Source organism: Oryzias latipes, chromosome 20 (assembly GCF_053564925.1).
Source record: "Oryzias latipes strain Hd-rR chromosome 20, Olatipes_Hd-rR_3.1".
Classification (NCBI taxonomy): Eukaryota; Metazoa; Chordata; class Actinopteri; order Beloniformes; family Adrianichthyidae; genus Oryzias; species Oryzias latipes.
In genome coordinates this window covers 6,528,317-6,542,432 of record NC_136256.1, presented here as the reverse complement: position 1 = coordinate 6,542,432, position 14,116 = coordinate 6,528,317, and the positions used below count along the sequence as shown (strand labels likewise).

The 14,116-nt window shown below is 40.4% G+C and overlaps 1 protein-coding gene across 1 annotated transcript in view; it reads right to left on the bottom strand.

Annotated features, from left to right (window-relative positions):
* The window catches only part of sspo (SCO-spondin), a 148,275-nt gene that overhangs the window by 95,832 nt on the left and 38,327 nt on the right, over positions 1-14,116 (bottom strand). The window contains exons 29-39 of the mRNA XM_078938284.1: positions 12,626-12,831; positions 12,339-12,453; positions 12,058-12,179; positions 6,322-6,555; positions 6,012-6,134; positions 2,726-2,823; positions 2,268-2,499; positions 1,365-1,517; positions 1,076-1,207; positions 797-979; positions 573-723 (exon numbers count right to left, since the gene is read on the bottom strand). Coding sequence (XP_078794410.1) covers positions 573-723; positions 797-979; positions 1,076-1,207; positions 1,365-1,517; positions 2,268-2,499; positions 2,726-2,823; positions 6,012-6,134; positions 6,322-6,555; positions 12,058-12,179; positions 12,339-12,453; positions 12,626-12,831 — 1,749 coding nt within the window. The remainder of the gene's footprint in view (positions 1-572; positions 724-796; positions 980-1,075; positions 1,208-1,364; positions 1,518-2,267; positions 2,500-2,725; positions 2,824-6,011; positions 6,135-6,321; positions 6,556-12,057; positions 12,180-12,338; positions 12,454-12,625; positions 12,832-14,116) is intronic.

Genomic DNA, 14,116 nt, shown 5'->3' with positions numbered 1-14,116 from the left:
AAGATGTCTATGAAGACTCTCATTCATCCAGGTTGGTTCCATTGTAGTAGGTTTAGGGGTTGTCATCTGGACTTGGTTTTAAAGTTAAAAGACTTTATACCAGCTCAACTTACATATACCAGCTCTTCGACCAGCTAATTCAGAATTGACAAAGCTTCTTGGATAAAAGATGAAACGTCTTCTAACGTTAAAACCAAGTCCAGATGACAGCCCCTAAACCTACTACAAAGGGTTAACAAAGCTTGAAAAAAACAACTCTGTTTAAGCTTTCCTAAAGGCTGATCAGGGTCAGTTCAGTCACCTCTGACTCTGTAAGTCTGAGTTCATCACATTTACAGATAGAATAAGACGTTAATCTAAAAATAATATATGATATATCAGAGAAACGAGAAATGCAGAACGGAATCTGACTGACTGTGCCAGGGATGTATTTAGAAGAAAAATCTGAAAACCAAATAAAAACAAAAGGTTTCCAACCAATAGTATGGTATGATGGAACTTCAAACCTCAGAAACATGCAGCAACATTGGGTCCTGAGAGCTGAAATCTCAAAAACACTTTAAGGGACTTACCGACGGGCCTTTCTGTGAATCCCTCTACACGCCCTCCCATTCCCATGCTTGGATGGATTATTTGGACTGCGGAAGGACCACTGGACGCTCTGGACACCACACGGTCCCAAACAGTCCCCCCACTCCGACCAGGATGACCAGCCGCAGTGAACTTCAGCAAGACGAACACAGTTAACAAAAAATCTACAAGTGAACGCTGCTCTTTGTTTTTGTTTTTTCCTCACCTGTGCAGTCTGGGATGGGCTGACATTTCTGAGGCTTTCCTCTCTCACAGACACAGAGCTTACAGTCTGTTTTGATCTGTTGTCCCGGCCAATAGTACACACCGGCTACTTCACACATACACTCATCTGGAGAAACACACTGCTGCATGTGGTTCATCGCCTGACCTTCTGGACACCAACAACCTGAAGTACAAAGACAAAAGGAGAACACAAGACAATGACATGTCAAGAAATAAATAAAAAGGACTTCAAGGAAAAGGTTTCAAAGCCATTGCTGACCAGAGAAGCAGGGAGAATCACAGGATGTTCCACTGCTGATGTGTGCACAGGACATGGGACAGGGGCCACAGCTGTGCCTTACCAGGTTAGGGGGACACCTGGCCTCAACACATCCATCAGCAGGACACGGTTCTGGAGTTTGAGGGAGGAGACATTTACTTTATCAGTATTGAACTGACACCATCAGTGTAGCTCTCTTTCCATACAACCAACACCAAAACATTTGCATCTTTTAAAGACACCAACATGTAAATTGTAGGCTCTTGAGGAGTCTACAGATGTTACTTACTGATCTGCACAGACAGGTTAGATGGTCCAGGGAGCTGGGAGCAGTCCTGACCTCCATAGCGAGGAGGAGTGCAGCTTCTCTGCCTCACCTGCACTCCACCACAGGGAGTGGAGCAGTTTGACCAGCTGACCCAGGACAGCCACTGACCATCCACTGAGGAAAATGGTAGGCTTTAGACCTCAGTGACATGTCAATGCGTGTTCAAGCAGCCATTTCCAAAGAAAAATGCCAAAATGCGCATTTTGGGCTTACGCATTAGAAACTCTTGCTTTCACATGCAGCTACACTGATTGTTAAGACTGTTTTCAGGCCCTACATACAAAACTGGCAGCCATTGAAAGTTAAACCAGTTTGACCAATGAGGGACTAAGATTTGGTAGTAGCGTATGGATGGTAACCTTTTTCTTTCATAAAAGGGCCAAATGTTTGAAAATTGGTCATGAGGGATTAATTAATAATCATGGTTTGTGTCTGGCTGGAATTCTATGACACCAAAAGTCTTTCATATATTAGAATAAAGCTTTGAAAGAAAAAGTCTGGAGCAAGATTCACCAGGTTTACATCGCTTTGACATTTCACGCCAAACCTCTTCCAACTGTTGGTGGCTTACATGAGTTAGTAAACAGTAGAAAAAGAAGAAAAAGCCCATCCCTGCTGACTAGTTTAATCACCATGCGCTAAATGTGCATTCAAGAAACATGTTTTGCACATTATTGAAGGCGTGTCACATCCTGGGTGTGAACATAGCTTTAGGAGGATAAATTCTGGAACATTTTAGAAAAGAGACAAATGTCAAAGAACTTATCAAATATTCTGCTCTCTCGTAACGGTGATATAGTGCAGTATCCAAATTTAAAACATATTTGGATGACGTTGTATTATATTTAGCACTTATTTCCTTACCAGGGCATGTGGTCCTGAAGCACGGCTGATGCTGGATCTTTTGGCCTCGACAGTGGCGCAGTGGATCTCCATGAGGGCAGGATCTCTCTCTGCTCATGGAGCCTGTCCCACATGAGGTGCTGCAGGGACCCCAGGGGCCCCATGAGCTCCAGGCTCTGCAGCTTTGCTCATCTGTTGAACCTGCGAGTGCCGTTAGTGAGGCGTCCGGACAGTCTTCCACGCTGTTACAAACCTGACAAGGATAACAGTATTTAGTTTGTACATACAGGGAATGCATGCTTTGATCATTTTTGTGAAGGTATTTTAAAATCCATATGTGTAATGGTACAGGTGGTTTCAGTGTAATGTTAAGCAAAACGAGAACAGAAACACATTCATGTATTTTCTGGACGCTAAAACAGCGGAACACATGACAATTTGCTGTCTGATCATGGACAACAGATCTAATGTGTTCTCACCGAGTTAAAAGAAACACATGTTCCATCCATGCACGTGTATTCAGAGCAGCTGATGGAGGTGTTTGTTCTTTCAGGCGGGGCTGGTAAAACTGTTGTATCTTCACAGACAAAAAACATAAAAAACAAGGACAAATTTTTTATTAATTGAACATTGAAAGGATTTCTTTCAACTGAATTTCCTGAATATGGTAATATTTAATTTTCATTCATTCATCTTCTTCCCTTTTGGGGTCACAGGGCTGCCGGAGCCTATCCCGGCCACTTATGGGCAAAGGCAGGGGATGCCCTCGACAGGTCTCCAGTCTGTCGCAGGGTCACACATACCACACACCCATGCACTCTCACATTCACACCTATGGACAATTTGGGGTGACCAATTAACCAATGAAGTATTTTTTGGGACGGTGGGAGGAAGTCGGAGAGAAGAGAACCCACACATGCGCGGGGAGAACATGCAAACTCCACTCAGAAAGGTCCCCCATTGATGTTCTGTTTCAGGTCCCCCAGCTGGGATTTGAACCAGGGGCCTTCTTGCTGTGAGGCAAGAGCGCTAACCACTGTGCCACTGTGCATTATTATTGATAGGAAATTAAATATAACAAAAAATGTAGATGGATGGATGGATGGATGGATGGATGGATGGATGGATGTCTAGATTTTAACGTATTAAAAATTATTAAGTAATTAAATTAGGTTTTACATATTCTAATCCCGAAGGACTCTTGTGCAGCAAGATGCACAATCGTGACTGACAGAGCCTCTTTGGTTAATTCTTTGAGTTTTTTAAAAAATTTCAAAGTGAGACAACCTATTGGTTCCCTAACACAGTCACTAAATGTTTCAGTAATACAGTTTGGTGAAGCATCCCTTATGAGGGAGCACAAAAGCATTTAGACATTTTTATAAAAAATACGTTCCAAAAATTTACAGTAGAGGACATGTCTCAAATGTGTTCACATTTTTATTAGTACTACATTTTCAGTACTTGGAATACAATGCAATAACCTCTAGAATGGGTTTTAAATGCAGGGATCAAAGTCTGTCAAATGAATAGAATGTTTTGTTCTTTTCTTGTGAGTGGAGCTAAACATTTCCTCATAGTTTTACTTTAGGTGCAATGTTTCCTTTGCTTTACAAGAGCTGCAACTGAGAGGTTTAAGATCACAGATCCACCCCAATGGAAATGTTGTTTTTGGTGTTTTTAATATGTTCTAGTGTCAATTTTTCTCATTATGGAGGGGATAGATAAAGAAAATTAAGATTTAAATGGCATTTCTGAGTGTTTTTTTTTTTTTCAAATCCTTGTAAATCGGGAGCAGACAAAGAAATGCAGTTGGAAAAGTTCTCAGTTGTGACCTAACGTCAGGCCACAAGCTCCCAGCTCCATTCCCTTTGTATGCATCCACTTGCAGACAAATATATCCATGAATGTCTTTTTTTTCTGGTCTGAAATGGAATTTGGATTAAACGGATGGATAGCTCCAATATTGCAGTCTTGCCCACAGTATCTTAAATAAATAAAAGGATGACGGGACATCAGTGAAGGCTGACTAATCGCCAATTCAGAGGTGAATTTCCAATGAACTATTGCTGCTCTGCAGATATGTCCAAATGCGAAATCTTTCCCTACCCCGACAGCTTCTCCCTACCCATACATTTACTCCTCCAAACTGAGAGATTTGGAAAAATAGTGTCTTCGAATGTGGATGTTACTCTCACACGATGATGTCATCAACAGTTGCCTGTCAGCTACAGTAGCAAGGAGCAACTGAGGTAAACTACATCCATAGATATAATACTAGACAGAAGAAGTTCTTTATGAAATATTAGTTATTTTGGCAGCTCCTTTTCATACATAGAAGTAAGAAGGCTCAATCTCTGAGGCACCGTCTTATTTTATTATTATTATTTTTATTATTCATTCCTGGTGGCCAAAACTTTTTTTTTCATGACATCAACCTAGAGTCTGTCTCGGCAGCGTGTCTGCATTTCCTCCACAAAAAACAAACAACATCTAAACTTTTGCAAACACTGATGTGCATATAAAAGGAAAGCATTTTTGCAGATCACCACTTGCTTCGTGAAGAAAGTGGGTGTGTGTTTTAGTCTGGGGGCGGTGCTGACAGCGCTGACTCTTCCTGGAAGGGGCTGTTCCTCACGTTCATACAAATGAATGTGAGAACCCACTTGTTTTCATGGATTGGGAGAAGCTGGTGCTCAGAGAGAAATACTCAGAAATGCGTAAATGGATCAAAATACCACTTTGAGGTTGTTTTTTGTGAGGAATGAACATTATAAGTTAAAACTTTCGTTTTTGAGAAAAGGCTCAAAATATACATTTTTAACTTGGCTTTTACGATTTTGTTAAAACCATATCTTATCACACACATATTTTATTTGTTTTTTTGTTATCAAGATTCAGTCATTTATTTACATATCAACATTTTATGCTTTACTTCATACTTATCACTTTTAGTTATTTAATTTGACTCTTTTTAATGCTTATATTCCAGGGTTCGGCTACCTTTGTCTGGGGTCAGATTTCCGCAGTGATCACCTTGACTGGGGCGGGTGGGGTTATGCACTATGGCTTAATAGCTTTGGTGTGGGCCATCTGCATTCCTGGGCTGGGTGGGCGCAGTGGTGATGTCCTATATGGGTGGCTGGCCCCGTGTATGGATCCCCACAATACTGTTTACTCACAGCAGTGCCAAGCTATGTGTTTCTTTTGCACAGTTATTAGTCCATGTTTTATGTTTTCATATGAGGGGTTGAGGTTCTTGCTCGGCGGTGGGGGCCTGGGGCTGAGGCGGTTTAGCTTGGTTGGTGTTTGGATGAATATGTCTAAATGTTGGGTAGGTGGGGTTAAGGCGGGGGTGAAGGTAGGACAAATATGTGTACTTGACTGTTTTTAGAATTTCTTTGAATTATTTGTCTTTATTGTTTTTTATTACGCTGCTTTAAGCTGCCTCAGAATGAAAAGCGCTTTATAAAGAAATGTTGATTTGATTTATAATACATTAAAAAGCTAAAAAAAACTTGATTAAAGATTTTGATTTCATCTTGACACTTACCACACAAAAAACACTTTACTCTATTAATTACCCGAGCTAATATTTGAACTAACCCTCTGCCCAGTTAAGCAGAATTAACTAACTAAACAAACGGAAAGTACCCACTCCTGGATTGTTTTTTTATCTTTGTCCTTCCAAAGTCTCTGCCTCACAGTCTTTCTCTCCTACCTTCTGTGGGATAGTTTTCGTTTACATTTTTAATGGGAGCTCACCACAAACCAACTCGTCTTCTCCCTTTGGACAGTCCAGGACGCCGTTGCAGACCTGTGACACGTTCACACATGTGTTGTCGTCACATGGGAAGCTGCCGGGACACGAAGGTATCTGGGAGGAACCTTGAGAAAAGTCAGAAGAAAAGGGACAATTTAAAGAAAAAAAAGTCAAAATAAAAGTATAAGAAACTGCGTTATTAAAAGGTAGACATAACTAAAGTAGTATACCAGAAATTTTGAATATATGAAAAAATGGCCATCATGGTGTTTCCTTTTACATGTTGCCTCATTTGTGTTTCCCATAACTAACCACAGTTGTTGACGCTTTCGTCAGAGCCGTCTTTGCAGTGAGGAGTCCCATCACAAAGCTGCAGGTAATGCACACACTGGTCCTGACTGAGGCAGGGCACATGGCCAAACCCACACAGACCGCCACAGTCCTGCTCGTCACTCCCGTCCATGCAGTCCGATTCCCCGTCACAACGCCAGGCCCGAGGGACACACTGCCCACTGGAGGCACAGCTGAACTCGTTAAACCTACAAGCTAAACAATCAAACACAGAAATGAAAACATTACAAACTGTTGAAATAAAACTTTCAAACAAAAATATTAAAAAAAATAAAAATAAAAGACGTAAAAATACCGTAATTTCCAGGTTATAAGAGGCGATTTTTGTCATACGCTTTCAACCCTGCGGTTCATTCAATGATGCGGCTAATTTATACATTTTTTCTAACGGCCGCTAGGGGCGCCCGCACAGAAAAGGTAAGCGTGAGACTGAGAGAATACGGTCTATATGTTGAGGAAAACCCAGGTTTAATGTAAATTCCCGCTTTGTCAATGAAAAGCATGGACAGACCCTAACCATTGAAAATGCAAGAAGAAATGCAGTCAGTTTTTCACTCGTGACGGAGAACGAGAACAGAGTTGTCAGTCAACTAAACCGTCAATCAACTGGCTGTCCTAGAGAGCTGTCCGTGTCCCATTTCACAGCATGTCTCCGAACAGTTTCAGAGAGAGTGAGGAAATGAGAGAAACTAAGTGCTGAATTTCATATCCAGCATCAAGCTCATTTATTTTGACACACCCTCATGTAGCCAAACAGCATGAAGGTAACTTCTACTCTAAGGCCCCTCACTCATGGTGCAACAAAAAAAAGCCATGCTCAGCCCTATTTTGGCCGCATCCCACAATCCCTTGCTGCCTTTAAACCCAACATTTGCGTGACTACTGCTGCAATATGACAAAGCTTTCAAGTTAAAATCAATCGTTAAAAGCAGTGTGAAAAAATCCACCATCACCAACGGGTTTGGAAAAGCCGGTCTGCTGCATGACGGAGAGGAAGGAGAGACTGAGAGAGTGTGGCGAAGAATGTCTGACACTATTCCAATCCGACACTGAGGAAGAAGACTTCCCTGGTTTCAGTGCACAGGAGGAAGATGAAGAAAGCTCTCAGTACTCTTTTACGTTCTGGTTTTTAAACCAGCCCTGTTAGCGGTGTGTTACAGTGTGTTACTGTTGTGGAAGAAAACTCTCGCATGGACACCACTGACAACTCTGATCTAGGCACTGTTTAGAAAGAAAAGCTTAGGTACATAATTAAAACTAAGAAAACTCTTTCTGTGTACCGTCTTTCTTTGTAAATATATCATGCATTGAACCTTTCCTGCAATTACTTTTTTTTCTTGCTTTTCTCTCCGCCGAAGGCCGATCTGTCTTTGGTTGTTCACTTCCCCGTTCGGACCCTCAGAGCCTCCAGAGCGGGTTAATAAAGAATCATTCATCTTCTTCTGGGGGAAACCTTTTTTTATTACAGTTCTCTTTTACTCTGTATAATAAACATATACACACACCCTCAACACACTTTCGCTGCTCTTGCTCTCCCTCCTTCTCCCTCCCTCTTGAGCTGCACGCACTCTACCCTCCTTCCACTCCCTCCTCCTTCTTACTCACTTGTGCAGTTTCAGCACATACACATGCTCAATCTACAACACGTTTCAATGTGGGCACATGCGGCTTATAGACAGGTGCGGCATATGTATGTACAAAATGGTTCATCCTTTAAAAATGTAATGGGTGAGGCTTGTAGTCAGGTGCAGTCTATAGCCCGGAAATTACGGTCATAAAATGTAAAAATCTCAACATTTTATGGTGGCATTAATGTTTTGTCACTGCAGGCATCCTGGTTAGGAGACATGTCATGTAGAAAAGGTGGAAATCAATGGCAAAGAGTAAAAAGGTATTAATAATTCCCTCACATCCTGAAAATACACACATTGGAGGACCAACTCAACCCTAACTGAAGTTAAAAGACAAAAAAAATCTAAATTTGCAATAAATTCTGCCTGACGTTTTGCAGAGGCAAAAGATTCTAACACAGCCTTTGATCAGCCTGAACAGTGCTGTTTTTACAGTATTGATGCAGAACAAATTATGGTAATAATAAAACCACTACACCATGGCATCACCAGACACACACAAAAAACATTTTCCTGCCCTGTATAATGGTAAAATTAGTAGAGGTGTAACAATTAATTGACTTATTGATTAACCATTTATTATTCCTACAATCTAACCAGAACAATCTGTCTGAGGCAAGTTGTTAATGGAACCAACCTACAGCCGTGGCCAAATGTTTTGAGAATTACATAAACTTTGGAAATTGAAAAAGTTGCTGCTTAAGTTTTTACTATAGCAATTTGCAAATACTCCAGAATGTTTTGAAGAGTGATCAGATGAATTGGATAGTCCTTCTTTGCCATGAAAATTAACTTGATTCCGAAAATAACTTTCCACTGCACGACATTGCTGTCATTAAAGGACTTGTTGAGATCATTTCAGTAATTATCTTGTTAACTCAGGTGCGAATGTTGACGAGCACAAGGCTGGAGATCATTATGTCCAGCTGATTGGGTTAGAATGGCAGACTTGAGGTGCTTGAAAAATCATTGTTCCTCCATTGTTGACCATGGTGACCAGCCAAGAAACACATGCAGCCATCACTGCGTTACATAAAAATGACTTCACAGGCCATTTTTATGCAGGGATATTGTGGCTACTAAGATTGCACCTAAATAAAAAATTATAGGATCATCAAGAACTTCAAGGAAGGAGGTTCATTTCTTGTTAAGAAGGCTTCAGGGCGTACAAGAAAGTCCAGCAAGCGCCAGGATCGTCTCCCAAAGAAGATTTAGCTGTGGCATCGGAGTGCCACCAGTGCAGAGCTTGCTCAGGAATGGCAGCAGGCAGGTGTAAGCGCATCTGCACGCATAGTGAGGCGAAGACTTTTGGAAGATGGCCTGGTGTCAAGAAGGGCAGCAAAGAAGCCACTTTTCTCCCAAAAAACCATCAGCGACAGATTGCTGTTCTGCATAAAGTATGGCGAAAGGACTGCTGAGGACTGGGGCAAAGTAACATTCTCTGATGAAGCCTCTTTCCTATTGTTTGAGGCATCTGGAAAAAGTCTTGTCCCGATAAGAAAAGACGAGCGCTACCATCAGTCCTGTGTCGGGCCAACAGTAAAGCATCCTGAGACCATTCAATGTGGGTTTCTTTTCATCCAAGGGAGTGAGCTCACGCACAGTTTTGCCCAAAAACAAAGCAATAAAAAAAGAATGGTACCAAAACACCTCCAACAGCAACTTCTTCCAAAATCCAACAACAGTTTGGATGTATTTTCCAGTGTATTTTCAAGCACAATGGAGCACCGTGCCATAAGACAAAGCAATAACTAAGTGGTTCGAGGACCAAAACGTTGAAATTTTGGCTCCATGGCCTGGAAACTCCCCAGATCTTAATCCCATTGAGAACTTGTGGTCAAACCTCAAGAGGCGGGTGGACAAACAAAAACCCACTAATTCTGAAAAATTCCCAGAAGTGATAATGAATGAATGGGTTGTTATCAGTCAGGATCTGGCCCATGAGTTGATTGAGAGCATGCCCAGTCAAATTGCAGAGGTGCTGAAAAAGACGGACCAACACTGCAGATCCCGACTCTTTGCATTAATGTTATGTAATTGTCGATAAAAACCTTTGAAACGTATGAAGTGCTTGTAATTATATTTCAGTACATCACAGAAACAACTGAAACAAAGATCTAAAAGCGGTTTAGCATCAAACTTTGTGAAAACTAATATTTGGTCATTCTCAAAACTTTTGGCCCAGACTGTAAAGCCTTATAAAATGTGTGCCATCACATTCTATCACAGTGGACAACACACACAAGTGATGTTAGCAAAAACTGATCAGTCCTTCATTTCAGTCCAATGTGTGGAAACAGTTTTGAATTCAGCAAAGACATGTGACCATACAGTGTGCTAGAATGTTCTAATAATGTTCCCCTTTGGATTATTTGGATGTGAAAAACAACAATGGGCTGAACTTTAGGAAACTAAAATGTGAATGTGAATTTGACATTCATTCTGGTTTACTTCAGTGGCGGCTACTGGTCTGTCAGAGAGGGGAAGCTCATTTTCGGCCTACATCATAAAATTGTCTATTTATTTAAAAGTAAATTCTGCCCTACTAACGTTATATGAATGAATGAATGAATAAATGAAGGAATGAATGAATGAACGATCTAAAAAAAAAAATTAAACTCTGTAAAACTGAAACAAGGAATGTGATGTATAATTGTGTGAAATGTATGATCAAAATCAAGCAATTTCACCAAGCAAATATCAAAGAAATAGGTTGCAGCAGTTTTTATTTCGACTGAACTTGAGAAATCCGCGATGGGACTGAGAATAGCTTAAGTGATTCCTTATAGTGCAGAATCGCTGTCAGTCAAAAGGAGACGCAGTCTTTCGACAGACCCTCCAATTATGACGAAGAAGCTCGGAGTCTGCGCCAGCCCACTCCCCATTCACCCCCAGAGATGCTGAGAGTCCGTGGGCGGGACATAATCGCAGCGTTTATCCAATGACCGTCTAGTTTCGAAGCGCTGGAAAAAACATGTTCGAAACAGCCCCATTGAAGTCGATTGACGCTGGGCTTCAATAGGGAAATGCACTGTGACACTGACGGAATGTATGAGAAGGAAAATCGAGTCAGCCGACCTGCTATATGCAACTGATTCTGAAGAACTCGTCTTTGACATGAACGTTTTCTAACGCATTTTTAGTCAATAAAATGTTAATACAATAGTACATATTTGACCATTAATTTTGTGACATTATAAGGGAAGCCGAGCTTCCCTTGCAGTCTTAAAGAAATCGCCACTGGTTTACTTGTATGTTTGTACACATATTTAATTTACACTTGATTGTCTTGTAAGTAAATACAAGGAATCTGGAAAACTTCACCTGCACTGTTCAGTACCTGCACTGGTTAAGTTTTGGCTAAAGATGCCCTGGATCCATTTTTGAGAAGTGAATCGGATTGTTCAAAATGCAAAATAAATTGCATTGGCAACCACAATTTTACGATATGAATCAAATAGTTGTTAAAATGAACCGTTACACCCCTAATAGATTTATTAAAATAAAGCAAAAGAGATCGATTCCTTTGGGGATTTTTTGTAATTTTATTTTAGACTTTGTCATCATAAGCAATTTAGAACATGCAATTAAGATATATTTTAAATTGTCCAATGAAAAATGAGGTATAACAACCCTTAAATATAGGATTTAAACTTGCTGAATCTACAAATATAGTTTTTATCCTGCTTTTTACATTTATTTCAGCTTCACAATCTGACAGAGCTTAGAGAGAAGAAAATAAGGACAGAAAAACAGTTTAGTTATTGTAACCCTTGTGCTATCCTAGGCACTTTAACGTTGGGAGTTGGGTCATCTAGACCCACTAGACAGTGCTCTGAACCTTTTTTCTTCAATGATTTGTGATCTTCACTGGTGTCCATGGATTACATGAAATCTTCCCACCTTTATCCACCTTTGTCATGGTAGGGAGAACACGTCAATGTAAGGGTGGGGTCATCTAAGATAGCACAAGGGTTAACAAAACCTCAACAAAATGTCATGAAGAAACATGACATTTTGATGGATTAAATAGTTTTTATTAAGCTTGTGGTTTGGATTTGTGTACCTTTACGTGGACAAACAGCTTCATCTGTTCCAGCGGGACAGTCTCTGTGTCCATCACAGACTCTGTGTGCCGGGACACAGTTACCCACCGGGCACTGAAACTCTCCTGGTGCACACATACATCTGCAAATTCATCCAAAACACACACATTGATGACATCTTAACAACACTACGCTATCAGGGAAAGCCCGTTCAACCCCACCGTTGGCATTCAAACAGGCAAAACTCAAAAAAAGAAGAGTAATTATTGAAACAAAACTATTAGTTTGAATGACAACTCACCCCCGCTCATCGCTAAAGTCTCCACAGTCGTCATGGCCGTCGCAGCGGTGGAGGTAGAGGATGCAGCGCCGTCCAGGACAAAGAAACTCGCCGTCATTGCAGACCACGCCACAGTCTGAGCAAATAAATACAGATCAAGATGAAAGTTACACAATGCATATAACTGACATAAAACTCATAAAACGTCTTCCTCCAAGACGCTTAAACAACCCTTAACCTAAAGACAACATGACTGCTTAAATTGACTACAAAGAAGCCCTGAAAATGCTGTGTTGTAACACAAACACCTTGTTCATCGGATCCATCAGCAAAGCCACAGTCAGGCCGTCCATCACACACATGGCTGGATGCCAGACACTTTCCATTTGCACACTGGAACTCCCCAGCCGGACAAAGAGGCATAGGCAGGCTGGGTCCACAGAAGTCCTCATCTGATCGGTCGGCACAGTCTGGGTTTCCATCACAACGCAGAGCCAGGTTGAGACATGGTCCACTGCAAGGTTGGGGTCAACTCACTTAATTCACTTTCGTTTGAGTAGAGCAGAAATATCAGTTTTTAAAAGCAGTTTTCATTCTGCATATCAGGGATGTATTTAAAACTGAAGAAAAGGAATGAAGTGAAGAGTTTTGTACCACATTATCAGTCAGAAGGCAATAACACAGAGATTTCACCATAAAAAAGCTCCACATATTTGTTCTACAAGTTTTACATTTGAGTCTCCTTTTTCCAAAAAATGTACTAGTCTCACTTTTGAATGTTTTGAAGTTTCTTTCTGATAATCTTTGAATTTATTCTAAAAGTCTTCCCCGCTGGTTGTGCTGTTTTCAGCCAAAATAAAAAAAAGCCTGTGTCGTTTTCTAGGACAGAGTGTCTGCAGAGTTGCAGGAGTTCCTCCAAAATTCACTTCTGAGTTACAAAGTAGCATAGTATAGTATGCAGTGAAATGTATTGCACGATGATTCGCCAGTATGAGAAATGACCCCACAGTAATGACGTCACAGCCTAAGCTTAAATTTTTATTAAAGTTTCCTCCATTATGAGAAAAATGCTGCAAGAACATGTTAACAACTCCTAAAAAAATTTTGGATTGAAATGGATCTTTAATGATGAACGATATCTGACACATTTATTCTTTGATATTTATTTCAGTTAATATTATGGGTGTCAATAACAGTTTGGTCACAATATTTAAAAAGTTCCATGGCTTTTTTTTTTGGAAGAGAGATGTAAAAGATACAGATACGCTTTGAGAAATCACTCTAGTACTGCGAATAACAGCAGTATTGGTTGAATCCCACAGATATGAAAAAAATTCTGTTGGTTGAAAATAAATCAGGAAGTTAATATCTGCTTCTGGCAAACTGTCAGTTTTTCTTCCTGGTGCGTCTCTACTGTCTGAGCTTTTATGCCATGTGTCAAACTCAAGGCTCGCGGGCCAAATGTGGCCCACTATATCATTTTTTTGTGGCCCGAGAGTGCATTAACATTTGCATTTCTTAAAATAAAAAATAAAATATCTTATCATATATCATATCTAGAGGGAATCAGACTTGAAAAATCGGATTGGGCTACTTACTAACCATTAAGATTTAAACACTGTCCAAATAACCTAACTTGACAGAATCAAATTTAAAAGGATTTATGCTAGAGTAACAAGCAAACATGTTTTCTATGCAACTGTAATTGTTACTTTAAAAAGTTATGGTTAATAAATAACGAGTTACTTAACATTGAGTAGTAGTTACACTTATTTTCCATTGGATTAAGTTACATGTAT